This window comes from Rutidosis leptorrhynchoides, chromosome 7 (genome assembly GCF_046630445.1).
Source record: "Rutidosis leptorrhynchoides isolate AG116_Rl617_1_P2 chromosome 7, CSIRO_AGI_Rlap_v1, whole genome shotgun sequence".
Lineage (NCBI taxonomy): Eukaryota > Viridiplantae > Streptophyta > Magnoliopsida > Asterales > Asteraceae > Rutidosis > Rutidosis leptorrhynchoides.
Window position 1 is genome coordinate 353,117,330 of NC_092339.1, and position 27,466 is coordinate 353,144,795.

Here is a 27,466-nt window from a genome sequence, read left to right on the forward strand (position 1 = left end):
AGCATAGGTGCGAGTAATTTTTGGCATCGACCCTCGTCCAAGAATATTTTTCTATTGGCTCAATCCTAATTGTTCCGTGGATGAAGGCTTGGGTTTGAGTGTTCTTACCGTGCACTTTGGTTCTTTATTGAGAATAAGGTAAAACAGTTTCTTCTTAAATATAAAAGTGCTTATTTCTTCCTTTTGCAAGATTGATTTATTTGGTTGTGTGATTGGGTGTGACGACTTTGATAGGCATTCAAAACTTTTAATAATTGTGCGGGATCGAAGTTTGTTGTGGTTGCGCCTATCAAAAAGAAGGCGGAGACATTTTTTTAGGTATGCTTGGATTGAGATCCGGGGGTATCTCGGTGAAAGTTACCTCGGTCGATAACATCAAATCAGGTGGCTAGCCATTTTGGGGAAGTGGTGAAAGTGGCTAAGTCGTCGGCTCAACTATGAAATGTGGGTTCATTGTTCGTCTTTATTGAATCCGCTTGTGTCAAGCACATTCACAAACTCCTTGGTGAGAAACATATATCAAATAAGTATATTGGTTGATAAGTTTTATATTCGCACATAAGGTATCGGGTTTAAATATCACTGGAAGCACATGTAGCCAGAGAAATGGTCAGAAACAATCACTGAATGACCTGATTAGGCTATGTATATCTGAGTAAAAATAACCGTCCTCTCTAAATAGACGGAACATAACAAAACCTTGTCCATTTCATTTATACGTTGCCAATTTGACTGCTACCAGGTATTATGGGCCCAAAATATTGTCCAACATGTGAATTAATTCGCCAAAGTCCATCTAATTATATACCTATATCTAAAAGCAAAGGCCAAATAAATAGTACTATTTTTTTTCCCACTTTTCACAAACTTAACCCCCCAACTTTTATTAAAATACAAATCGCACCCCCACTTTATACTCTTATTATATACCTATATCTAAAAGACAAAGACCAAATGAATAGTACTATTCCTTTTTCCACTTTTCGCAAACTTAACCCCCCAACTTTTATTAAAATACAAATCGCACCCCACTTTACACTCTTATTAAAATACAAATCGCACCCCCACTTTATACGTATATTTTTTCCCAAATTTCACAAACTTAACCCCCTAACTTTTATTAAAATACAAATTGAACCCCCACTTTATTAATTTTTTTTTTTTTTACTAATACTCAATTTTCACAAACTTAACCCCCTAACTTTTATTAAAATAGAAATCGAACTCCCACTTTATACGTATATTTTTTTTAAATTTCACAAACTTAACCCCCTAACTTTTATTAAAATACAAATCGAACCTCCACTTTACTAACTTTTTTTTTTTAAATAAAACCCGAACGCTAAAAGAGGCAACTTTCACAAAAGGAACAACCCTTCAATGTTAGATGTCGAAAAAAATTCTTTTTTACAAAATAGATCAAGACTTTTTTTTAACTCGCATTCAAAACGGAGCCCCGGCGCGAAGCGAGGGCTCCACATCTAGTTACTCTTATAGGAGATAACTTCATTACTGAAAAATTGCTAATATGTGGGACTAGAATAGTTGAATTATACAGTTTATTAGTAGCATATATATTTTTTTACTAGAAATGGTTAGCTAATCTAACTGCCTATAATAGACTAGCATCATGTAAAGATAGTGAGTAGTGAGTACATTGTGGAAATCAAATAGATACAAGAATTTGGTTTATCATAGAAAAAGAAAAAGAACAGCACATGTAATGACATGAAGATTTATAGTTTTTTCCTATTAAGTTACCCAGTACTAGCATGAAGATATCAATACAAAGTAAAACAACTTATCATACTTCATATCCCGCATATCATGCATCGGGTCCGCATCAAGGATCCTCTGGCGATCGTTAAATTAGACAATACAAGACTTTCTCAAATCCATATAAAAAGCACCAAAGTAAGATGTAAATGCGGTTATGTCCTTGCATGTGAAAGACACAAGTGCATACATCAAAAGATTTACCTATGTGGGACCCACACGCATATCCTTGTTCGTAAGCTCTTCAAACCCGCAAGCATGAAACTTTCCTGTTGGGTCAAACATATGATATTCAAATCTAGAGTATCGTTATCAGAAAAATTATCGAAAACCAAACACAACGTAAGATTAGATAATTAGATTCATCGGAGACAGCGATAATACAACACTTTGTTAATTTTTGTAAGTGAAACACACACACATGTACAGTACATTTTACATTTGAGAAAAAGAGGCAAAGAACAAGAAAAAGGCCTCCTAACTCTCATGAAACTTTGGTGGCGCTACGCAGCATTATTATCGCTGTAATTAGCACACATCCTTTCGATTTCATGTTACACCGTAAATAAGAAACAAGCACTTTTTAGTGCTCGTTGAATACATAAACCTAGTGGTAGCGTATATATATCATATATAAACATATACTTATTTGTAGCCAGTAGAAAAAAAGGGATACCATTTGCTCCTCAATCAGTTACTACATTCGATATCCTAATCTGATTGCGGTTCCAGGCAGCACCACCTCTTCGCACCACCAGCTACTTTTAAAAAACCATAAATTCAAACCCTAATTTCTTAAAGAAGGTTTGAATAAAAGCGAATCAGACAACATCTAGTGATAGATCATTATGATTGTTATCGTGATGCATTCGGTTTTGAACTGCCTTCACAGCTGCCACTCTGGCGGCATTTGCCGCCCGATTAGCTGCAGTCACGGCTCGGTTGACCCTCTCGTCCACGTCAGCAACCGCAAGTGCTTTCTCAGCTATACGTCTTGCTTCCTGAAAAACAACATAAAATTAAAATAAATCCGGTCTGATCCAGTTTAAACCCCTAACTGACCTTCGTTAAGCATTTAACAGAAGGACCACTCGTGAAAAATATAAAATTAAAATAAATAAAAACATGACATAAAAATTACCTGGACTGCTTTAAGAACTTTGGCGTGAGAAACGGAAGAAGACGAAACGGATGTATTTTGAGAGGTTGAAACGGTGAGAACCCCGTTATCCCAATGACCCGATTGAGTGTCTCCGTTTCTAAAAGTATACAAACCGAACCCTTGTCGTCTTCCTTCATGCCAAGCACCCTCGTACCGATGTCCGTTTGCAAAACGGTACACACCAAAACCGTGCATTTTGTCTGCGAAATATTCTCCGATATATGTGTCGCCGTTTCTGCATCATCATGTAATCATATAAGATCAATGGTATCATATGCCCATAAAAAATTGCAGAATACTTTGATAAGTTTGAAATATACTCCCTCCGTACCAAGATAACTATCCCAGTTTGACTTTTGAAGTCTTTCTTTTTCAACTTTGACTTTAAATATTACTGGGAAATCATATACTCTAAATGTTAAAATATTGTAATTATAGTTGTCCTAGTGGAGTGCTATTATTAATTATTATAACGTCATTAAATACAAAACTACATCAAACAAGCAACTATCAACATCAAATATCACAAAACAACCAACTTATGTTGGCTACTTTTATGGAAAACTTATAATAATAGTTCCAACTTAATACACATGTAGATATTTGTAATATAAATGTAAGCCAAAAGGGTGTGATGGACCTTACAAGCTACCAAATTAATGGTATCATACTATCATAGATATGTACCATCCCATAAGTCATCAGCGTATCAATTTGTTGATTGTTTCATAAATAAAATAGATCTTACAGATTCTACACCAAACTAGAAAAAATAGAACAACTTGTAAATCAAAATTATTAATAGCGAATATTCAGAATGATGAGTAGGTCTGTTATCGAAAAAAAACTACAAAGGGTATGTTTGGCGTGTAGCTTATAAAAGCTTATGAAAGATTACAATTATCTTTTCTAGAAGTTCAAGCTTTAAGCATTGTTTGATTGACAAAAAAAAAAAAAAAAAAAAAAAAAAAAAAAAAATCCGTAAAAAAAACATCTCGAATATAATCTACTTAAACTAGCTTTATAGAGAAATAAAACTAAATATTAAGGCCCTTAGTAATTTGTTTTCTTATTTTGTACTACCTTCGTCACAATTACTCCAAATTTCCTTTATTGACTGTATCAAATTAACAGTCAATATCCATAAATAAGAATAATGAGGTACAAATCTTCTATACCATTGCTTTATGCATGTAAAACAAAATGTTGGTAAGAAGTTAGGGTTAAATTTGTAAAGTAAATAAAAATTACAGTGTGATATTGACATTACTTAACAACTTGTGTGTTCTTTGTCTGTGGAATATTAAATTGGGACGGAGAGATATGTGTGTGCCCGTTTATATCATATTAATTTTGTAACTATGTTATTTTTAATTTTTAATAAAAAAAACCACAAATGTGCATTTCTAGATTGTAAAAATACAACTTATTAAAGCACATATGTGATGGATTTATAAAAAACGATGGTGCATTTATCATTGCTCATAGAAAAATATCCAACCTCCAATTAGTTAAACCAAACATACCCGCATAAAAGGACCACCATCTATGATGCTTAATAATGATAAACAGAGGAAAACCAAATTTGAAACAAAAGTCAAAGCAAGCATCAACAACTATTGAACTCCAAGATAATCAGCACACACTTGAGTCTTATAAATTATAATATAAAACATGTGAAACTTAACTTTAAACCAAACATAATACTAGATCACCAAGATTCACATACACTAATCTAATCTTGAAATATAAAGATTCTTAATTTCTATGAAAATAACACAAGATTAGGTTAAAAATTCACCTGAAATGATAGTGGCCAAGCCCATGTTTAATACCTCCTTTAAATTCACCTGAATATTTGCTACCATCTTCACAAGTATGAACACCACATCCATTACACTGCCCTTTAAACCACTCACCAACATACATATCACCAGTGTAAAATCTATAAACCCCATAACCATGCCTTAATCCCTGCCTATATTGCCCTCGATATCGACTCCCTTTCGCCCAAGTTTCGACACCATATCCATCATACTTTTGATCAACCCAATCACCTTCATATCTCCCATTCAAATTATAGTAATAAACCCCACTTCCAGAACACTTCCCTTTATAAAATTCACCTTCATAAACATCACCATTACTATACACCTTAACCAAGAACCCTGAATTCGTGTTATACTCTAATCTTGTTTTTGACCCAATTGACCAAACAACTTGTGGGTTTGTTTTTGATACATTATCTGATCTATAAAGTTTCAAACTTGGAAATTTTCGAGCAACGAATAACCGAATCGAAGGGAGATTAGTAGCATGAAAACTATTGATATTAAATGAAGATAAAAGAACACAACAGAAAGCAATCACAAAGAGTATATAAAGATAAAAAGATCTATAACTTAAAGAAAAGTAATATATTGAAGGTAAAAAGAGAAGGATTAAAACCCTACAAGGAACTTTAATCCAAAAAAACTTAACATGAGTGAACTTCAACAATTTTAAAGCAATTGTTTTAGTAGCTAAAAGGGCTTCTGAAGATGAACAACAAATTAATGATTTTTTATGTGAATTCTTTCTGGGGTGACTATAAAGATGATGATGAGGTGATGTCATTTGATGGGGATTCATGATAACAGGTCTTTTATGTGGATTTGAAATTGGGGTTTCAAAAAAATTGAATCTTTTTTGCTCATTACAATTTCTTGATGGAATTTGTATTTGAAGATGTGGGAGTCTTGAAACAAATTCAGGGGAAGAGATTTTTTCCTCTCCGATCTGAAAACCTGTTTTTTTCTGACGCATTGACTGCAAAACAAAATCAAATTTAAAATACCCAATTTGATTACACCATCATTCAAACAAAACCCTAAAAATTATAGTTTTGATTTTTGAATTATGTGTTTAAATTTGTAGATTTGTAGATAAATTTGTAGATTTGTAGATAGAACTGAATTTGGGGATTTTCAGGTGGATTGTGATATTTTGTCGTCTGTTTTTTTTAGAAAATGGAAGAGGGAAACACAAAAAGGCTCAAGTGGGGAAGCTATGGTTGATATAAATATACAAGGGGTGATTGTACCACTTATGACAATAATTAGGGTTAAGCTTGTAATTTTGGATATGGGACCACTGAATGTTTCTATTAAGACCATTATATTTTAAACTATTACAAATCTCACCTCCTCGTTCAATCTCCTTTACTTTTTATCTTTTTGATTTTTTTTTAATTAACGATAATTAATAAATAAATAATTACATATTTATACTATTTTGAACGGCGATATTGACATCGAATGCTCTCATTTATCACCCACATACACGTTAAGAGGAAACCCAATTCGTGACGATGTTGGCAGTACAATCGGCGGTTGAGAAATCCCCTATAGACCTTCTCAAATCGTATTGATGTTGGCAGTACCATTAAATGTTGGAAACTCCCTGTTTGGAGTGAGAATCGAATCTAGGTTGGCAGTACCCCAAATTGGATCACACCCTCATACCACTCAAATCAAGCTTCGATTGTGATTACATATTTAAATTTATGCTTTTAAAAATATGTTTCTAACTTATAAATGAATTTTTTAAAATCAACTTAGAGATCTAACGAACATTTTCACAAAGGGAGACGATATATCCAAACTTAATTTTGATAATTCCACTTTCATTTAAGGCTATCTTTCAGGAATACCTTCAAAACTCCAACATAAGATTTGTGTAAGACATCACTTAAGGATATTTTAAGCATTTCTAGTGTTTTTATCAAAATCGTGAGTGAAAATATCACTACCCTTTCACAAATATGTATACATGTTTGTAAATTTAAACTCACAATCTTGATTGAAAGCACCACGTTGATACAACTGAGTAAATACTTTTTGATTTTTATAAATGAGTAAATAACATAAACACGTCTTAAATTACTAGCTTTTGTATTTATATCCTTTTATGTTGATTTATACATTTAAGCTTCAATTGATTTGTCGAACATTGAACATTTTCTATTTAACATATTCTAACATCAAATGTATTTTTTGTTTTGTTTTTTTCGACTATATATTTTTATTGTAGACTGTTTATTTTTCTTACGATATAGATGAAATAATATCTTATTACGTCTAAAATCAAATAACTATAAGAATATGCTTCTAATGAAATAATATTTTATTATGTCTGCAATTACATAACTTTAAGAATATGCTTCTAATTTTTGCAGGCAAAACATGAAGACGTTAAACTTAAAATTTACTTACATATAATGTTTTACTACTATTATAATAATAAAAATAATAATAACATATTATTATTATTATTATTATTATTATTATTATTATTATTATTATTATTATTATTATTATTATTATTATTATTATCACTTTTATATATAAAGTGTTATTGTTATTATCATTATTTTTAGGTACTAAATATATTTCTTCCTGTGTATATTAAAAGTTGTAAATGTTATAGACTATGAAAATTTTTATTATATATGTGCTAAACATCTAAATTACTAGAAGCTATATAAATATTTTTGTTTAAAAAATGTAATGATATTGTAACTTTTGTGAATCTATCATTTTACGAGTTATTATGATCATTGTTCAAAACCTTTCTTACTACATAGTAAATCAATATCTTATTTACTTTTAGATAAAATATAAAAATTATAATAATTCGAAACTTTAATCTATACTTGACATAGACAAACACTAAACAGTCTTCATAGTTCATCATGTATACGTTTATGTTGCTGATTTACAGACCTTCAAACAAATGTATTTAAAAAAAACAACCACTAAAAATAAAATCAGAAGTGAAAAATCACTAGACAAGTTCTTATTATCTCAACCTACTTTTCATTATTTTGTTGTTTTACTATATATGCCATTTATACAAATTGATAGGCTCAAAAATTAAACTGTGACGACTATTTTAGAACGAAGAAATATATATTGTAAGTAACAAGAGGGGGGTGAATAGTTATTTAATACGATTTTTAAAACTTTTTTGATAATCAATACGATTTGAACAATACTTGATCACGTGTAAGACCTGAATAATTATTGTACAGAAGTGTAAATAGGGTACATAAAGTGTGGGAAAAATTGTGTAATTAAACAGAGGTCAGAGTCTGCCCAGACCCTTGTGCGCGCCGCGCACTGCTGCTGTTGGCAGATTCCTGCTTTTTAATTTAAAGATTAAATGAGGGGCATTCTTGTCTTTTCACATGAGTACGAGTTTAGGGCATTAGTAGCCAGTTGTGTGGTGGTTGAAAACACATTCAACACTACACCAACCTCATCTTCTCTCCAAATTAAAGTTCTAGAGTGAGAAACACATTTGAGAGAGAGAAAGCTCAAATCAAGGAGGAAGAAGTTGATTTCGGGTCAAAGCGCGTGTATTAAAGTTGTTCATCTATCCACTAGCTACGTTTTGATTATGGTGGTATGTCCTAACTTTGATTTCCTTACTTTAATTTATATAAGGGTTAGGGTTTGGGTAAATGGTGAACATAAAACCCATATTTGGTGATTTTGGGTGTTCTTGGGTAAAATTGAGTCATGAGGACTCAACAGTAACTAACCTAGGGTTTCAAAGTATTAATTGGTGGTTATGAGTCTTAAAAGGTTAGTTAATCACTAGCACACTTGGTTGTTATGTGAATGGGTGTTATTTGGGTTAGTGGATGACCCGAAATGGGTGTGTTGACTTTAAAATGGTCAAATGGGTAATGATTGACCTAGTTGGGAAAGATGGGTATGAAATACCCGAATTTTGTATTAGTTAGTATTGTTGGACCTTAATCACTAGCTTTTAGTGATTAATGATGGTCTTGACCTTAAATGGACGGTTTTGGTGTAAATGGGTCATTTAATGCATTTAAGCCATTAAATGCACATGAGTGAATTGTTGGTGTTTAGTCCAACTAGTTTGTGTGTTGATTGAGTACTTAATATATTATGTACGTTGCTTTGAAGCTTGTGGAAGTATAAAACCGTCACCGAAGCGTTAAGGTGAGTGGAATAATTATGCGTGTACATATATAATGTATTTATTTGTGTAGCGTGAGATGTGAAGTGTCGACGTGTTAAGACACCACGTTTCACGTGATGAGTGAAGTGTCGACGTGTTAAGACACCACTCGGAGTGAAGTATCGACGTTTTAAGATGCCTGATAGTGCTCCAAATGAACATATATTTAGGCACAATATCCTTCCAATATGTAAAGCTTTTAGTTGCAATTGTTCTATTTTTATGTAATATTCGTTTAAATAAATAAGTGCGAAGACAAAAGAAGAAAACGACGATTTGAAGACGCAAATGACCAAAAAACTCAAATGTACAAGATATAATTCAAGTGGTTCAATTTATTGATGAGAAACATCCAAAAATGATAAGAGTACAAGTCGCAAAACGCAAAGTACAAGATATTAAATAGTACGCAAGGACGTTCGAAAATCCGGAACCGGGACATGAACCAACTATCAACGCGCGACGCAACGGAGCTAAAATTACAAATCAACTATGCACATGAATATAATATATATATATATATATATATATATATATATATATATATATATATATATATATATATATATATATATATATATATATATATATATATATATAATTATATAAAATTATATATATATTATATATATTAAATAAATATGTCGACAAGCTAGGAGCCAAAAAGTATGTGACCAGGAAATGACGGCCATGCGATCGCATGGCCATAAGGCACAAAACTCATGCGACCGCATGAGTTACTATAGCAGGCCAAGTTCTATAAAAAGTCAGTTTTTCGGACGAGTTATACACAATATATATCCATCACAACTCTCTGTCTCTCTCAAATATATATATATATATATATATATATATATATATATATTATAATTTTAATTTTAATTTTAATATTAAGATAATAATAATAAGGTTATAGTGGCGAATGTTTTAAGTTTGTAAGTCGAAATTCTGTCCGTGTAACACTACGCGATTAATACTCATTGTAAGTTATGTTCAACCTTTTTAAATTAATGTCTCGTAACTAAGTTATTATTATGCTTATTTAAATCGAAGTAATCGTGATGTTAGACTAAATATTAAGATGGGGTTATTAGATTTTGTACCATAATTAAGGTTTGGACAAAAGACCGACACTTGTGGACATTGGACTATGACTATTAATAGATAAGGGGTATTGTCTAATTGAGCGACAACTCATTGGAACCTGTCGAACCTATCTTAAAATTAGTTAATCTAATAATTATTAAAATAATTATGTATGTCCTATTTAGTGACGTTTATACGACATCTTTTACGATCATTTAATTAATTATTTGGGTTGGGTAATTGATTATTCATTCTGATCAAGTGGGTAAATTAATATTCATATCTCATTAAAACAGGGGTGGATTACATACAAGGATAATTGGTGTAATTCTTAACAAAGTATTAAAACCTTGGATTACGCGCAGTCGATAACCTGGTGTAATTATTAACAAAGTATTAAAACCTTGTTACAGTTCGAATCCCTAATTAGTTGGAATATTTGACTTCGGGAATAAGGTTAATTTGACGAGCGTTTTATAATTATGACTGATGGACTATTATGGACAAAAACCAAATAGGTATCAAATAATCCAGGACAAAGGACAATTAACCCGGGTAATAAATTAAAATCAACACGTCGAACATCATGATTACGGAAGTTTAAATAAGCATAATACTTTTATTTCATATTTCATCGTACCTTTATTTACTGTCATTTTAATTACTGCAATTTACTTTATCGCAATTTAAATTCTGTCATTTATATTATCGTCATTTATCTTTACGCTTTATTTAAAATCGACAAACCGGTCATTAAACGGTAAAAAAAAACCCCTTTTATAATAATATTACTATATATAATTATACATATTTTATATAAATATAGTTGTTAAAAATATAGCGTTAAACTCAGCTAGCTCCCTGTGGAACGAACCAGACTTACTAAAAACTACACTACTCTACGATTAGGTACACTGCCTATAAGTGTTGTAGAAAGGTTTAGGTATATCCCATCTATAAATAAATAATAAAACTTGTGTAAATTGTAGCATATTTCGTATTAAAAATAATAGTATTTCATATACACCTCGCATAACATCAAGTTTTTGGCGCCGCTGCCGAAGAACGCCGAAGCGAAACGCTATTAAAAAAAAGATTTTTATTAAGCTTTAATTCATTTTTATAAAAATACGTTTTATATAATATAATCAAAAATATAAAAGAAAAAGAAAAATATATATCTATATTTTTAAGTTTAGTTAAATTTAAAAAGTTTATATTTCTTTTTATTGTGAAAAGTTATAAAAACTAATAAGTAAATTTTTCTTATTTATAAGTTTTATATAAATATTTTACAAAAATTAAAAACAGAAAAAAAAAGTAAAACGTAAAAAAATTTAAAACTGAAATGGGCCGATCACTGTTGCAGCCCAAAACCTTCGGCCTGGTATTCGAGTCCATGCGGTCGCATGGTCAGACCAAAGAAACCTCATGCGGTCGCATGAGGTGAAAAGACAGCTCTGAATACCTTAGCCGTACGGATTAGGGTTAGGTTTTATTAATTATTATTATTAATTAATTATTAATTAGGGTTTTACTTATTTAATTAATTTTTAATTCTAGCTTTAATATTTAATATTTAGTTTAAATTAGTGTTATTAATTATAAATTGATACTTTTATAAAATAAATAGTATAAAAATAATATTTTTATAAAAATTGTATTTTTATAACTTTAAGTTTTATTTTTGTATTTTATATCGTTTAATTCGTAATTTATATATTTATCGTTCGTAACTAGTTTGTAGCTTAGTATTTTGCCGTAGTATTTCTAGATTTTAAGACTTTGCCATAAAATCCCTTAAGTGCTTTTTCTTTAGATTAAGATTTAGGCGCTTTAGAATTTTGCGACGCCGTTTTAAGATTTTAGTACTTTTTAAGTTATTGCCGTTTTGGATATAGAATTCTTTTTAAGCTTTAATACCTTTAGGTGCAACTTTTTAGATTTAGTTTTTAGACTTTTAAGTTTCGACGTTTTTCTTTCTTATTTTTATTTTTCGACCTTTTATTTTTCGACGTTTTTCGACGCACTCTTTTTCTTTCTTATTTCTCGACGCTCTAGTTTTTAGGACATAGAATTTTCTATTTCTTCTCTAAAATTTCAAAACGAAAAATTATTTTAAGCAGTTAAATTGATAGACATCCAAAATTTTCTGGTTCGTAGTAATAGTTGAATTTGTTAGTAGCGAGTTGTGGGCTTCCGATTTAAAGGGTCCTGGCTACCTACTGCATCTATTGGATATTCGAAACGTGGGCAAAATCAGAAAAGTCTATTAATTTGATAACTTATATAATTTTTATCTTTTATAACTAATAGGATATTCAGTGAATGCACTGAGCAAAACGTTCACCACCTTTCATACGTTCACCACCTGTAACTCGATCAAGACATCTAGCCAATATTGTCGCCGTTGATTTTTCTTTAGAATCATCATCAAGTCGACCAAGTACTCCAATTCAACTTTCTGATAATCCATTTTTTGAACCCGACCTCACAATTGAGAATCCGGAGGATATTCAGGGACAATTCCGAGATCCTGAACCACTAATCATTCCTCCTGAACCACAAATCACTCATCCAGAAATTGTCAAGGAAGAAACCATTAAATCAGAATCCTCTAGTGATTCAGATTCAACAAATTCAATTATGGAAGTAACGGAACCTCTAAGTATGGAAGACCGAATGAGAGCCACACGCACGGGCCAAGGTCACGCCATTATTAAGCCAGATATTAATGCGCCAGATTATGAAATCAAAGGACAAATCCTACACATGGTAACTAATCAATGCCAATATAGTGGTAGGCCAAAAGAAGATCCAAATGAACATCTTCGAACCTTTAATAGGATCTGTACTCTATTCAAAATTAGAGAAGTTGAGGATGAACAGATCTATCTCATGTTATTTCCCTGGACTTTAAAGGGAGAAGCCAAAGATTAGTTAGAATCATTACCTGAAGGGGCGATTGATACATGGGACGTTTTAGTTGAAAAATTTCTTAAACAATTCTTTCCGGCATCCAAAGCCATGAGACTTCAAGGAGAAATTGTTACATTCACGCAAAAGCCAAATGAAACATTATATGAGGCGTGGACAAGATTTGGAAAGTTGTTGAGAGGATGTCCTCAGCACGGTTTAGATACTTATCAAATAGTACAAATATTCTACCAAGGATGCGACATTGCTACACGAAAAGACATCGACATAACAGCTGGTGGTTCCATTATGAAGAAAACCGCAACTGAAGCTTACAAAATTATTGATAACACAGCATCCCACTCACATGAGTGGTACCAGAAAAAAGATATTTTTCGTTCATCTAAAGTGGCTAGAGCCGATTCTAGCCATGACTTTGATTTCGTTTCCGCAAAAATAGATGCTTTCGAGAGACGAATGGAAAAGATGACTAAAGATATTCACGCAATACGAATCAGTTGTAAGCAATGCGGTGGACCACACTTAACGAAAGATTGTCACATTGAACAAACCATGGAACAACGTGAGAATGTTTCCTATATGAACCAAAGGCCGGGAAATAATTATCAAAATAATTATCAACCGCCAAGGCCAAACTTTAATCGAAATCAAAACAATCTTTACAATCTAAATGGACCCAACAACAACTAGTATAACCAACAAGGTCCGAATAACCAATCAACTCAAAACAACACTTTCAATCAACAAAGACCTAGCTTATATAAACCACCACAACAAACTGAAGAGAAAAAGTCAAATCTGGAAGAAATGATGACAAAGCTAATGGAATCTCAAACACAATTTATTACAACTCAATCCAAAACAAATGAGAGGTTTGATCAGTCATTAAGAACTCAACAAGCTTCCATTTTGAATCTAGAAAAACATGTAGGTACTCTTGCTAGCATGATGAGTGAGAGGGAACAAGGAAAGCTACCAAGTGATACTGAAGTAAATCCTCGGAATGAGAATGTTAATATGGTGTCAACAAATTCTGAAAAACCATCTCCAGAAGATGGGAAGGTTTTTGATGTGAGTAACAATGAAGAAGTTACAACACCACCACCACCACCCGAGTATGTAAAGCCAGTGGTGGCACCATACAGACCATCTATCCCGTTTCCAAGAAAAGGAGTTGAGTATGAGAAAGTAATAGGTAATAAAGTTTATGATACCTCTGTAAAGAAGAAGAAGAATAAGAAAATGCAAGAAACAAAAATCGTAAAAGTAAACCCGGTGAAGACAGTTCCACCAAAACCTCCTCCCAGGTTGGGTGATCCGGGTGAATTCATTGTTCCTTGTCTACTTAGTGATTGTGTCATGTATGATGCACTAGCAGATTTAGGTGCGAGTGTGAGTGTTATGCCTCTTTCATTATATAAGAGATTAGGAGTAGGTGAGTTAAGTCCAACAGAGATGAGTGTCCGACTCTTTGATCAAACCATTAGGCACCCAGTTGGAATTGCTGACAACCTACCCGTTCAAGTGGGTAACTTAACCTTTCTAGTCGAATTCATTATCATTGACATAGAAGAGGACCCAAACATTCCTCTAATTTTAGGTCGACCATTCTTAGCATCCACCGGGGTGTTATTTGATGTAAGAGAGGGTAGAATGACACTTAGTAATGATGAAAAATCGATCACCTTTGTAAGTCGAAAGTCTAAATCTCCACCAACCAAAACCGTTGAACCAACAAAAACGATTGGTAAGAACCATATTGGTTTACCAACTCTAACGGTAGTGCTTAACAATAATAAAATGCCTAAGTGTGGGGAAAATGAAGTAACTCCTAATGATGACCTGATAACAAAGAACCCCGTTGTTGGTACGAAATTAAATGATCCCATTATTAATAGTTCAATGAAGAAACTTATTAAACGGATTCGCGATGCTAGAACCAAGGGGAACTTTAAGTTATGTAACCGGTTAGTATCCAATCTATCGCCTAAAGAAAAGGCAAAACTAGTTGAATTTGTGGATATTACACAGGAATCTGACCAATGGCTTAAAGCAAAAGTCACAGATATGCAAGTTGATTATGGTCCAAGAGAAATTGACAATGAAGTTAATCACAAATTCGACACCACAGCTACCTAAGTGTGGGGAGATTCAAATGTTCTAAAAAGAAAACAATGTCTAGAGTTAGTTGTTCTGTTCTCGTGTAGTTCCGAGAATGGAATCTGATTGGTCTTTTCCACTAGCAGACACTAAAGAACTAGTTTTCTCCCTCCATTCTGAATTTTTGTTTTATAGGTTTTGTATGAAATTAATATGCTTTTTAAATTTAAGTTTTGTGTGAATTTAAAAACAAAATTTACTTTATTTCATTAAGTTTGAAAAAATGATTTCTAAAATTCATCGTAAGTTGAAGACTAGGTCATGGAACCGAAATTGCTTTACCCGAGGGCGGGGCGACAAATTTTGTTATCATTATTTTTAATATTATTGATCTAAAGTATACCAAAAAAATTAAAAAACCCAAAAATCTTTGCTTTTAAAACAATCGCTTTAAAAACGACAAATTTTAAATTTTGTCGAGGGACGGACTAGGTAAACATACCGAAACTACCTAAAGTAAAAGGAAACAAAATTTTAAAAAAATTATTCATTTAAATTGTTTTAATAAATAAAGGTTTTATAAAAAATATATATGTAAAAGTATGTATATATATGTTTGTAGTTTATCTCATTTACAAAACAGGGTAAAACAGCGCACTTTAAAAGACTGGCATTAAGTTCAGCAACAACTACTAATTTTGACGACAAGACGCAAAATATCAAATGTGATATAAAATAATATGTTTGCAAACTCGGTATTTTAATCACTTTTCTACACTAATCACCCTCATGAATTTATAATTATAGTCTGATTTCATGCAAATGAGGACATTGCATGATCTCAAGTGTGGGGAAGGGTTATAAATTCTCTCGGGTTTACACTTAGTTTAATTGCCAAATTTTGTGAAAATTTGAAAAATTTTCAACTAAATGAATTCAAAATCATGTTTATACATATTTATGAACGATAAAACTAGGTGTTAATGCCGAAATTATTGTTACCTCGGAAAGAACATAAATGGAGAAACAACCCAAAACGTTAGAATTCATTTAAAATGGAATAGAGAAGAATAAAAAGGCAAAGAAAAAAAATAAATAATAGCTAAGTGTGGGAAGAATGCACCAAGTTCTTTAAAACAGATATCACATATTTTTGTACAAAATTATTGCAGGTACTTTTGTTTTGGACGATTTTAATCAGTTTTACCCGATTTATTGTAATACCTTTGAAAGAATAGATGGATCTACACGATGAATTAATTCCATCATTAAAAGGAAGTAAAATCTTCCGAAAAAGACACACGCTTCTTGATTTAGGTCAGGAAGTTGTCGTCCAGACCAGCTGTAGGTTGACGAAAAATCTAGAAAAGTTATCTCTAAAATCAGCAGAAAATTCACGGACCTCAGCATCAAACAGTGTCGCCAAGTGGTCAGACTTATCCTAACCATGAGAGGATCTGTCTCGTAAAATGGGGAGGGCGCCGTGCAAATTAGCTTGATAAGACTAATGAATCAGACCTCCAGAAAGGATAATCTCCTTAAAGATTAAAAATCAGCTTTTATGCCTGATATTACTCAATCCTTGAGATTGACTTTAAAGATTGAGAATTACAAACTCATGGAATTCAATGATATCTAAACTCGAGCTTGAACGAAAAAATATTTTGATCAAATTAAAACCGATTTGTTTTTCTGAAAACCTATTTTCAATGCGTTCATTACCATTGAACGTAAAATCCTAGGAATTCACCTGGAATTCATTAGGCCACCTGAACCAAATCGGGTGTCAACCGTAAGAACGGTAGTTGCATAGCATGGTCGAAGGCAGGACCTTGTGCCAGACCGAAAAACTATAAGGTGATCTTTACTATTGCTCCTACAAAGGATAGTAATTGCATCCGACACGATATAGACCATAATCAAAAGCATGTCACGGGACATTGCCTTAACAGTTGCTTGTTCAACGCTTTCCTTTACAACCGGATGGTAGTTTACCGAAAGGTAATATACGGAGCAAGTAAACTGGACGTGTTGCTTTCCCAATACAAGGATAGCAAGTGGGTGACACAAAACCATAAGTTTTGAGCTAAAATTTTGAAATCTGAAACCCACAAAACCCACAAAAATATTTTGCAAAACACCGGTGAAGGGTTATTCCGGAAAACTTATCTAGGGTAAAAGCTAGAATGAATTTTCAAAAGATCAAATGTTTTCATAAAGATCCAATTTCCTTAAAGGATCTAAATTTTCATAGTCATGTGGGACTGTAAACCACATCGTTACTATCATTGTTTATACCGCCGTATCAAAATCACGGATGTATAAAGTGTGAGAATAAAAAAAGTGATTCGAGTGAAGTGTGATTTTATTTTAAGTTTTGTATTGCTTGAGGACAAGCAACGCTCAAGTGTGGGGATATTTGATAGTGCTCCAAATGAACATATATTTAGGCACAATATCCTTCCAATATGTAAAGCTTTTAGTTGCAATTGTTCTATTTTTATGTAATATTCGTTTAAATAAATAAGTGCGAAGACAAAAGAAGAAAACGACGATTTGAAGACGCAAATGACCAAAAACCTCAAATGTACAAGATATAATTCAAGTGGTTCAATTTATTGATGAGAAACGTCCAAAAATGATAAGAGTACAAGCCGCAAAACGCAAAGTACAAGATATTAAATAGTACGTAAGGACGTTCGAAAATCCGAAACCGGGACATGAACCAACTATCAACGCGCGACGCAACGGAGCTAAAATTACAAATCAACTATGCACATGAATATAATATAATATATATATATATATATATATATATATAATTATATAAAATTATATATATTATATATATTAAATAAATATGTCGACAAGCTAGGAGCCAAAAAGTATGTGACCAGGAAATGACGGCCATGCGATCGCATGGCCATAAGGCACAAAACTCATGTGACCGCATGAGTTACTGTAGCAGGCCAAGTTCTATAAAAAGTCAGTTTTTCGGACGAGTTATACACAATATATATCCATCACAACTCTCTGTCTGTCTCTCTCATATATATATATATATATATATATATATATATATATATATATATATATATATATATTTTAGAATTATAATTTTAATATTAAGATAATAATAATAAGGTTATAGTGGCGAATGTTTTAAGTTTGTAAGTCGAAATTCTGTCCGCGTAACACTACGCGATTAATACTCATTGTAAGTTATGTTCAACCTTTTTAAATTAATGTCTCGTAACTAAGTTATTATTATGCTTATTTAAATCGAAGTAATCGTGATGTTAGACTAAATATTAAGAAGGGGTTATTAGATTTTGTACCATAATTAAGGTTTGGACAAAAGACTGACACTTGTGGACATTGGACTATGACTATTAATAGATAAGGGGTATTGTCTAATTGAGCGACAACTCATTGGAACCTGTCGAACCTATCTTCAAATTAGTTAATCTAATAATTATTAAAATGATTATGTATGTCCTATTTAGTGACGTTTATACGACATCTTTTACGATCATTTAATTAATTATTTGGGTTGGGTAATTGAATATTCATTCTGATCAAGTGGGTAAATTAATATTCATATCTCATTAAAACAGGGGTGGATTACATACAAGGATAATTGGTGTAATTGTTAACAAAGTATTAAAACCTTGGATTACGCGCAGTCGATAACCTGGTGTAATTATTAACAAAGTATTAAAACCTTGTTACAGTTCGAATCCCTAATTAGTTGGAATATTTGACTTCGGGAATAAGGTTAATTTGACGAGCATTTTATAATTATGACCGATGGACTATTATGGACAAAAACCAAATAGGTATCAAATAATCCAGGACAAAGGACAATTAACCCGGGTAATAAATTAAAATCAACACGTCGAACATCATGATTACGGAAGTTTAAATAAGCATAATACTTTTATTTCATATTTCATCGTACCTTTATTTACTGTCATTTTAATTACTGCAATTTACTTTATCGCAATTTAAATTCTGTCATTTATATTATCGTCATTTATCTTTACGCTTTATTTAAAATCGACAAACCGGTCATTAAACGGTAAAAAACCCCCTTTTATAATAATATTACTATATATAATTATATATATTTTATATAAATATAGTTGTTAAAAATATAGCGTTAAACTCAGCTAGCTCCCTGTGGAACGAACCGGACTTACTAAAAACTACACTACTCTACGATTAGGTACACTGCCTATAAGTGTTGTAGCAAGGTTTAGGTATATCCCATCTATAAATAAATAATAAAACTTGTGTAAATTGTACCGTATTTCGTATTAAAATAATAGTATTTCGTATACACCTCACATAACATCAATGCCACTCCAAGAAATGTCACGGGTGAAGTGTCAACGTGTTAAGACACCATTCTGGGTGAAGTATCGACATGTTAAGATGACACCCCAAGTAATATGAAGAGTGAAGTGTCGACGTATTAAGACACCCCTCGGAGTGAAGTATCGACGTGTTAAGATGCCACTCCAAGAAATGTCACGGGTAAAGTGTCGACGTGTTAAGACACCATCCGGGGTGAAGTATCGACGTGTTAAGATGTCACCCATGGGGTTAGTATACGACGTGTTAAGTACTCTAATGATTGTTATGAACACCGATGAGAAATTCGAGTACCATTCCCTTGTACTATTGGTTAACCATGGTTATGTGTTGCAGTATAGCATATTATATTGTTCGTGTTATATGCTATTGTTTGTGCTAGCTCGTGATATCGGGGATTTAGCGTTGTACTTTGAGATGGTATGCTAATTTAAAATGCTAGCGTGTATGAGGTATTTGTGTAAGTGATTGCAAGTAAGTAGGTTATATATGTACGTGTATAATTATTGCATTCACTAAGCGTTTTGTTTACCCTCTCGTTATTTACCTTTTTAGGCTCCGGCTTGGATAAGGGCAAAGGTATTCGCTTGGATTAGTGGCTCTCAGGGGTTTAGCTTTTGGAAGTTCGACCAAGATTTGGGTAGTTTAACCCCAAACACCATACTCTAAGTGTCGTTTGGAAATTAAACTTTTGTGGTCGAAACTTGTATTTTGTAATTAATGGTAATTTGGGCATATGTGGGCCCGGTGTTGGAAAACTTGTTTTATTATTGGAACGTGTTAGTTTTACTTACTATGTTGTGTTCTGAAAAGCGTTTCATCTAAAAGTGTCGGGAAGCAGAAGATCTTTAAGCAAAAATTGTAAATTTCGGACAGAAGCTGTCAGGCAGTCTGCGCACCGCGCACAGACTAGGTTGCGCGTCGTGCACTCAGTCTGGGCAGGACCGTTTTATTTTTTTTATTTCGTATATTTGGTTGGATAACGGGTTGGGTCGTTACAAGTGGTATCAGAGTATGGTCTAAGGGATTTAGGCGACCTGAGATAGGTGCCTAGACTTAGACTTGATTTGTGTATGTGTTTTATGCTGGACTTATAGGAGACGGGTCGGACCGGGATTAGTTAGTGCCTAGGTTTATGTGAACTAACCTTGCGCTAATTGTTTTGTGTTGTTTTTTTGCAATCATCAAGCGAGATAGATGTTGTACTTGCAAGTTAATGCGACGTGCTCGCGTAACAATGACTAGCTACCATTGTTACGGGTTCAAATCGTGTCAAATAAGCGATGTACGAAAATTGTTGAGCAAGATGGGGCGGTGAGGTGTATATGAATACTTATGTCTTGTCCTTCGTTTCATTGTTTAACCTATTCTGTTTTATATAATGAAAATGAGAAACGGACACGACACCAACGACGGAGGCCCGAGCGAGGACTCTGAATTCACGGTCAAAGTTGAGGCCATCTTTAAAATGCAAAAAGCGGAATTTCTTGCGGATGTACGAAATATCTTTCAAGACTCGGTTGATGGGCAAGTAACCGAGTTAATAAATGAACGAGTGAATGCCGCGATCGAAGAGGCACTCGAGGCTAGAAACATCCATCCTCGTGGCGAAGGGGGTGATGGTAATGGGGGACATGGAAGGGGGGACTTCCATTATAAAAACTTCAAGGATGCTCAACCTCCTATGTTTAATGGGGTGAGGGATCCGTTGAAAAGTACATGTTGGATCTCCGACATCGAGGGGGCCTTCCGTACCGCGGAATGTCCTCCCGAGAAGAAAACGAGGTACGGTTCTAGCATGTTGCGTGAGGAGGCGAAGTTGTGGTGGGATGATAAGATTCAATTGTATGGTGAAGAGCAATGTATGAGCTTGTCGTGGGAAGAGTTTAAAAAAGAGTTGTTTGATGAATATCGAACTCCTGCCGACTTTAATAAAATCCGAGACGAGTTGCGCGAATTGCGACAAGGTTCGATGGACTTGGTTACTCTTAAGTCTACCTTCCTGTCAAAGACTCGTTTTTGTCCGGAGTATGTTGGTGATGACCGAATGTTGATGCTAGATTTCTATCGTACTTTAAGCGATGAGTTGAAATGTAAGATTAGTCGGGGAATGGCTAAGTCTTTTGAAGAGTTGTGATTTCTCTTTCTCTAAGAGAAAATTTGAAGGTTCGAGTCATTCGAACTTTTCGAATAAAAAGAACAAGAGGGTTCCCGGAAGTGTTAATAGTGTGAAGAAAGGTGCTTCCGGGGATTTTTCTTATATGTGCTACAATTGTGGACAAAAGGGTCACATGGCTCGTGATTGTCCGAACCCATCCTCCACAAACAAACTCACTTGTTTTAATTTTAATAAGGAAGGGCACCAAAGGACGGAGTGTCCTGATTTGTGCAATGATCATGTTAAGCGTCTAGAGAAGGCGGTGGGTACGGCTAGGGGATGAAATTACTTAATGACCAATGATGAGGCCAAGCAATCCAATGAAGTCGTCTTAGGTACTTTCATGGTTAACTCTAATCTGGCAAGGATACTATTTGATAGCGGTGCTAATTTATCGTTTGTGTCACCGCAATTTGTGTCTAAGCTTAATAAACCGCTAGCTAAGTTAAGTCATCCGGTAGAAGTTGAAATAGCGGATAGTAAGACGGTGCTAGGGGTTGATGTGTGTAATGATTGTAATGTTGTTTTTGGTGCCGAAGCCATTAAAATTGATCTCATCCCGATGACTTTGGGTGAGTTTGATATTGTCGGTATGGATTGTGTGATGCCCCGTACAAAATCAATGTGTACGGATCATCAACAACAGGTCCATTACACGGTTACAACACTACATGTTGTTTTAAAACAAGTTTGCATTCATAAAAAGATAACATTTTTACCAACGTCGAATGTTTTACAAAAGGTAATGTGCTTCTACGAATAGAAAGCATTAACATAAGTACATGACACAAAGGTCATTACAAAACCATTGTTCAAATGTATCATAAGTTGTGAATGCAAAGTAAAAGTTCCATGATCGAGACATCTCTAAACAATGCAGCGGAATTCTAACACAGCAAGTCTATAACAGCGGAAGCAACAAACGTCTAAGCACCTGAAAGATAACATGCTTTAAAATGTCAACACAAATATTGGTGAGCTATAGTTTTATTGTAATCAACAATGTAATGTAGACCACGAGATTTCGTATTCAAAACAGTATGAAAAGTATATGCTTAACAGTGGGCACTTGGTAACTAACTTAACGTAAAATAATATATCACCCCCTAAAAGTACACTTGGTGAGTGCGTTAAAATAGACGAAGTATTAAACACCTGTTAAATGCTAGCGCGACTAGCCCGAGTGGGGATGTCAAACCCTATGGATCCATATCTAAGATTCGCGTTCACCGGTTCATAAACTAATGACTAAACGTTACCGATCTAAGGGAAAAATTTGTGCCGTTATGTCACCCACACATATATAAAGTTAAAGTACTCGTGTTTAGTATGTAAAACATAAAAGCGCATGTATTCTCACTCCCAAAAATAGTTAAAGTAAAAAGGGAGCTATAACTCACAGTGAATGTGCGGTAAAGTCGATACGAAAATGTAAGCAAGTAGTAAGTCGGTCCGAAAGGTCCTCAACCTAAGTCAAAGGTTACTAGGTCAGTAACTCGTCCCAAAAGGTTTAAAAGTACGTAAGTTAAGTCCTAAGCATCATCATTATCATCATTATATGTAAAAGATAAAGTAAGTTTTCAACAAGAATAGAGATCGAAACAGAGGGCTGATTTCGGATAGATGCTACGACCTTTATACAAACTGAAATGATGCGTGACCAGTGGCCAAGGCTCCGTATCTGAGTCCTCTTACCGCTATCCAATTTTCAGATCCTAACTTGATGTCGTTTGACCGTGGAGACGGTTCAAGTGCGAGTAGGTCTGAAATTTCAGCAAGTCATTACGAAGGCGTAGTGATTTTCGGAAGGCTATAAATCCTAAACCGTATATCGGATTTAGGAGAGTCTTAAACGAAAAGTCATATACTCAAACCAAAATATCTGGAAATCAACTTTCCAGAAGCCCCGGGAGTCTGATCAGACCCTGAAAAACAGAAACAAGTGCTCCGGTGGGTTCCTTGGTGCTTGATGCTTATCACGGTTCTCATCATTGATGCGTATAAGCCTCAAGTGTACAACTCTTTGATGTTTTAGCATCATTACGACCAAGTTTTTAACCATCAACACACACAACTAAAAGTAAAAGCTAACTTTCTATAAGTTTGGAACATCAAAGTTATCTGTGATGACCCGTCCAAATCCATTTGGACGAATACATCATTCATTGATTTCATAGTGAGGTACTGACATCTACATGATACATTTTGTAAACATTGCATTCTTTTTAAAAGGCACACCATAAATGAATATCAAATTCCAAGGTTTTCGGCATCTGATGATTTCTACATATAAACAATCACCGTAAATAATAGTTTTTAACAATACATCCGTTGACAATGCAGTCAAAATAAGATACATGGTGATGATTTTGTGAATGCAAAGTGTTCTAGAATAAAGCATGTATGACTCCATGCACACAGCTTGTATAACGTATAAGCAAATAGCGGAAGACTTCTAGGAACCTGAGAATAAACATGCTTAAAAGTGTCAACACAAAGGTTGGTGAGTTCATAGTTTTAATGTTGCGCATAATCTGTATATAAAGGTGGATCACAAGATTTCAGTTGTTTCATCTGAAATGTCTACCAAAAGATTCTACGTAACAGAGCACCCTGGTAACTAAACTTAATGTTATAATGATAATTACCCTATTCGTTTTAATACACGCAAACCAACGTGTCATAAACTCAAATAACATACGTCCGTTAAAAGGCTAGCGCTCTAGCTCGGACGGAGATGTCAAGCCCTATGGATCCATATACAATTATTCGCGCCCACCAGTTCACATCCTATGTACTGGCAGCTACTAGTTACCAAAGTTAAGGGATTTTCGGTTTAACTCAGTGTAGAATTAAGTATGTACTTGTATCCATTGCGTTTAAAATAAATTGCATGTATTCTCAGCCCAAAAATATTTAAAGCATTTAAAAAGGGATCTATAAACTCACTATAGCAGCACATAAGGTCATTCACCGAAATGTGACTGAAACTCGGAATGCAAAATAACCGTAGATCTCAACCTAGAGAACATATGTTGGTCAATACATGTCTAAGAAGCTAGGTCGGGTCATAGTGTATCACAATCCTAATGCTCGAGACCGACATGCAAAAGTTAACAAAAGTCGTCTCAAAAGTCAACCTGACCCAATATGATCTTTAAATCTATACATGTTTATTAACATAGTATAAGTCTTGATAATTGAACGAATTTATAGTTTATCAAACTCAAAATATTATTTATTTCATGAGCTATATTATATTTGAATTATCAAGGCAATCGAAAATATTTTATTATTTCACATAGTTTTCCAATACTTGTAAAATCAGATTATAGTGTTTATAAAGCTTTAAAACATGATAAGACGGTCAACTTTGACAATTGCTCAACAAGACGAGACGTTCCTTATATAGAAATTCATTTACTCGATTAGTAATATTTGAAAATTCAATTTATCAATCTTATAAATATGTTGTTTAAATATTAATTGCAGATTCAAAAGCAATTTCAATTAATGTTAATCATAATTCAGTTGACCATAACTTTTAATCCGTTCCTCGAAAACACACGATTTCTAAATGAAAAGTTATTAATTTTTTGACAGCTTTCCAACGACATGCATATCATATATCTTATATCAATAACAAATGTATCAAATTCGTGATTCATCATAAACTATCTAATGACAAAATTAAAGCATACCAGCATGCATAAACATATATACTCGAGCACTAGACATGGATACACTATTAATATATAAAAGATAAGATATAAATGCTTATGTATCAATATTGTGATTCAATATTGTAGAAAAGTACGTAGACGCAACGGAGATGATAAATACTAGGTTTGATTTGTGAACAATACCCACGAACATTACCCATAACCTCCATAGCTATAACCCATAGTTTCCTTAGCTTTATCCCGCTCGAAAAGCTTGTTTTGAAATCGTTTGGGCATAACCTCGTCGTAATATTTTATGTATAATAATACTAATAATAATACTCCTAACTATAAGATTAATAATAATATTAATCTTAATTATAATAATAATATAATAATATAAATAATAATAATAATAATAATAATAATATAAATAATAATATAATAAATATAATACGGAGTAATATATATATAGATATTTGATATGTGTGTGAGAATTAAACTGAATTCGTTCGCGTTTTATAGGCTTGGCCAATCCAGGGGTGCCATGCGATCGCATGGCTTTCTAGGCCATATCCCATGCGATCGCATGAGATAGTTTTACAGCTCACATAATTTTGTTGTTTTACTTGTCGACATAATTAAATAAATGTATAATATATATAATTTATATTAATTAATTATATATTATATTATATTCTCGTTCCTAGTTAACTTGTAATTTTGGTTCCGATTTCTTGTACATTTACGTTCGTCTTATGTCCCGGTTCCGGATTTTCGAACGTCCTTTCGTACGCTTAGAAAACTTGTACTTTAAGTTTCTTGATTCGTACCTTTGTCAAAATATAGTCTTAAATTATCAATAAACTATATTACTCAAAGTGTATCTTGAACTTTCGAGTGTTTTGGTCATTTACTTCTTTAAATCATTTTCTCGTTATTTATCAAAGTATATTTAATAATATTGTTTTAAATCAAAACGTTTTATGACCAAGTTAATATTATATTTTATCACATTTGAAAAATATACATACATTTTCATTTTGAAATAGTGTTTTACTGTAGCAAAATGATTTCTACTGTAGCAAATAGTGGTTTTCGAAAACACTGTAGCTTTTCGGGTACTGTAGCAATTCGAAAATACTGTATCAAATTAGTGTTTTACTTGTTCATCTTAAACGTTTTAGTTAACTTATCTAAATATCAATCGAATCAATAAACGAATGTTACTATCGTTTACTAAATAACTTGAAAATATATATATTTATATAACCTTATTTAATATACATAAATCAGTTTTTAAATACACATTGCAAGTTATTTATAATTAATTTTAATAATTAATATTCCAACTTATTGTATATATATATATATATATATACAAATAGATGTTCGTGAATTGTCGGTCAATAGTCAAAGGTTAACTGAATATATAACATTAGTTAAAAATTTTGAGAATCAATATTAAAGACTTTGCTTATCGTGTCGGAAACATATAAAGATTAAGTTTAAATTTGGTCGAAAATTTTCGGGTCATCACAGTACCTACCCGTTAAATAAATTTCGTCCCGATATTTGAGTGAGATCGTCATGGCTACCAATAAAAATGTTTTTATGACGAATATGAGTGGATAAATAGAGTTTTATCATTATTGACTAATATAGATAAAACGATTCAATTATGTGAAGAGTACGAGTGAAGCTATCGTAAAAGAGTGAAATGAGAAAATAAAGTTTCGTCATATCTTTTGACGTAGATAGGGTTGATTTCCGGAATTCAAGGGATTTAGAGAAAATCTTCGTAATAAGATTTGATTATTCGGTAATTAAGGAAATTAGGATCCTCTTTGGTTAAATGCGATAATCTGTTTTGATTGCTCTGTCGGATATTTCACTATAAATCCACTCTCTTCATTTCCTTATTTTCCACAGCTCATACCTTCTATTCTTTCTCCCTCAATTCATATTTTAAAGCATTCGTCAACATGCTCCATCTAGTTTTGCTTCTTGTTATACTCCTAACTTTCATATCTGTCATTCTTCTTTTTCATCTCCCGCCAGAAGAATCTATTTACTTCTACTATACTCTTGGTTTTATAGTGTTTTTAGTTCTCCCCTGTCTTTATATTGCTATATGCATCAATATATACGGTTTGTAAATTTCTGGGTTGTTGT

General features: G+C 33.0%; 1 protein-coding gene across 1 annotated transcript; it reads right to left on the bottom strand.

Annotated features, from left to right (window-relative positions):
* Nucleotides 1-2,114: 2,114 nt before the first annotated feature.
* LOC139856842 (uncharacterized) lies at nucleotides 2,115-5,940 on the bottom strand. The gene is made up of 3 exons (XM_071845553.1): nucleotides 4,740-5,940; nucleotides 2,918-3,173; nucleotides 2,115-2,777 (listed from the first exon to the last, which is right to left on the bottom strand). The coding sequence occupies exons 1-3, from the start codon at nucleotides 5,741-5,743 to the stop codon at nucleotides 2,598-2,600; spliced, it is 1,440 nt and encodes a 479-aa protein (XP_071701654.1). The 5' UTR covers nucleotides 5,744-5,940; the 3' UTR covers nucleotides 2,115-2,597.
* Nucleotides 5,941-27,466: the final 21,526 nt, after the last annotated feature.

What these genes read in the sequence shown, in the direction of transcription:
- LOC139856842 (XM_071845553.1), bottom strand. Translation starts at nt 5,743, where the DNA reads ATGCGTCAGAAAAAAACAGGTTTTCAGATCGGAGAGGAAAAAATCTCT. An exon ending in CTTGGCCACTATCATTTCAG is followed by an intron (nt 3,174 to 4,739) that starts GTGAATTTTTAA and finishes ATGATGATGCAG; the next exon opens with AAACGGCGACACATATATCG. An exon ending in AAGTTCTTAAAGCAGTCCAG is followed by an intron (nt 2,778 to 2,917) that starts GTAATTTTTATG and finishes GTTGTTTTTCAG; the next exon opens with GAAGCAAGACGTATAGCTGA.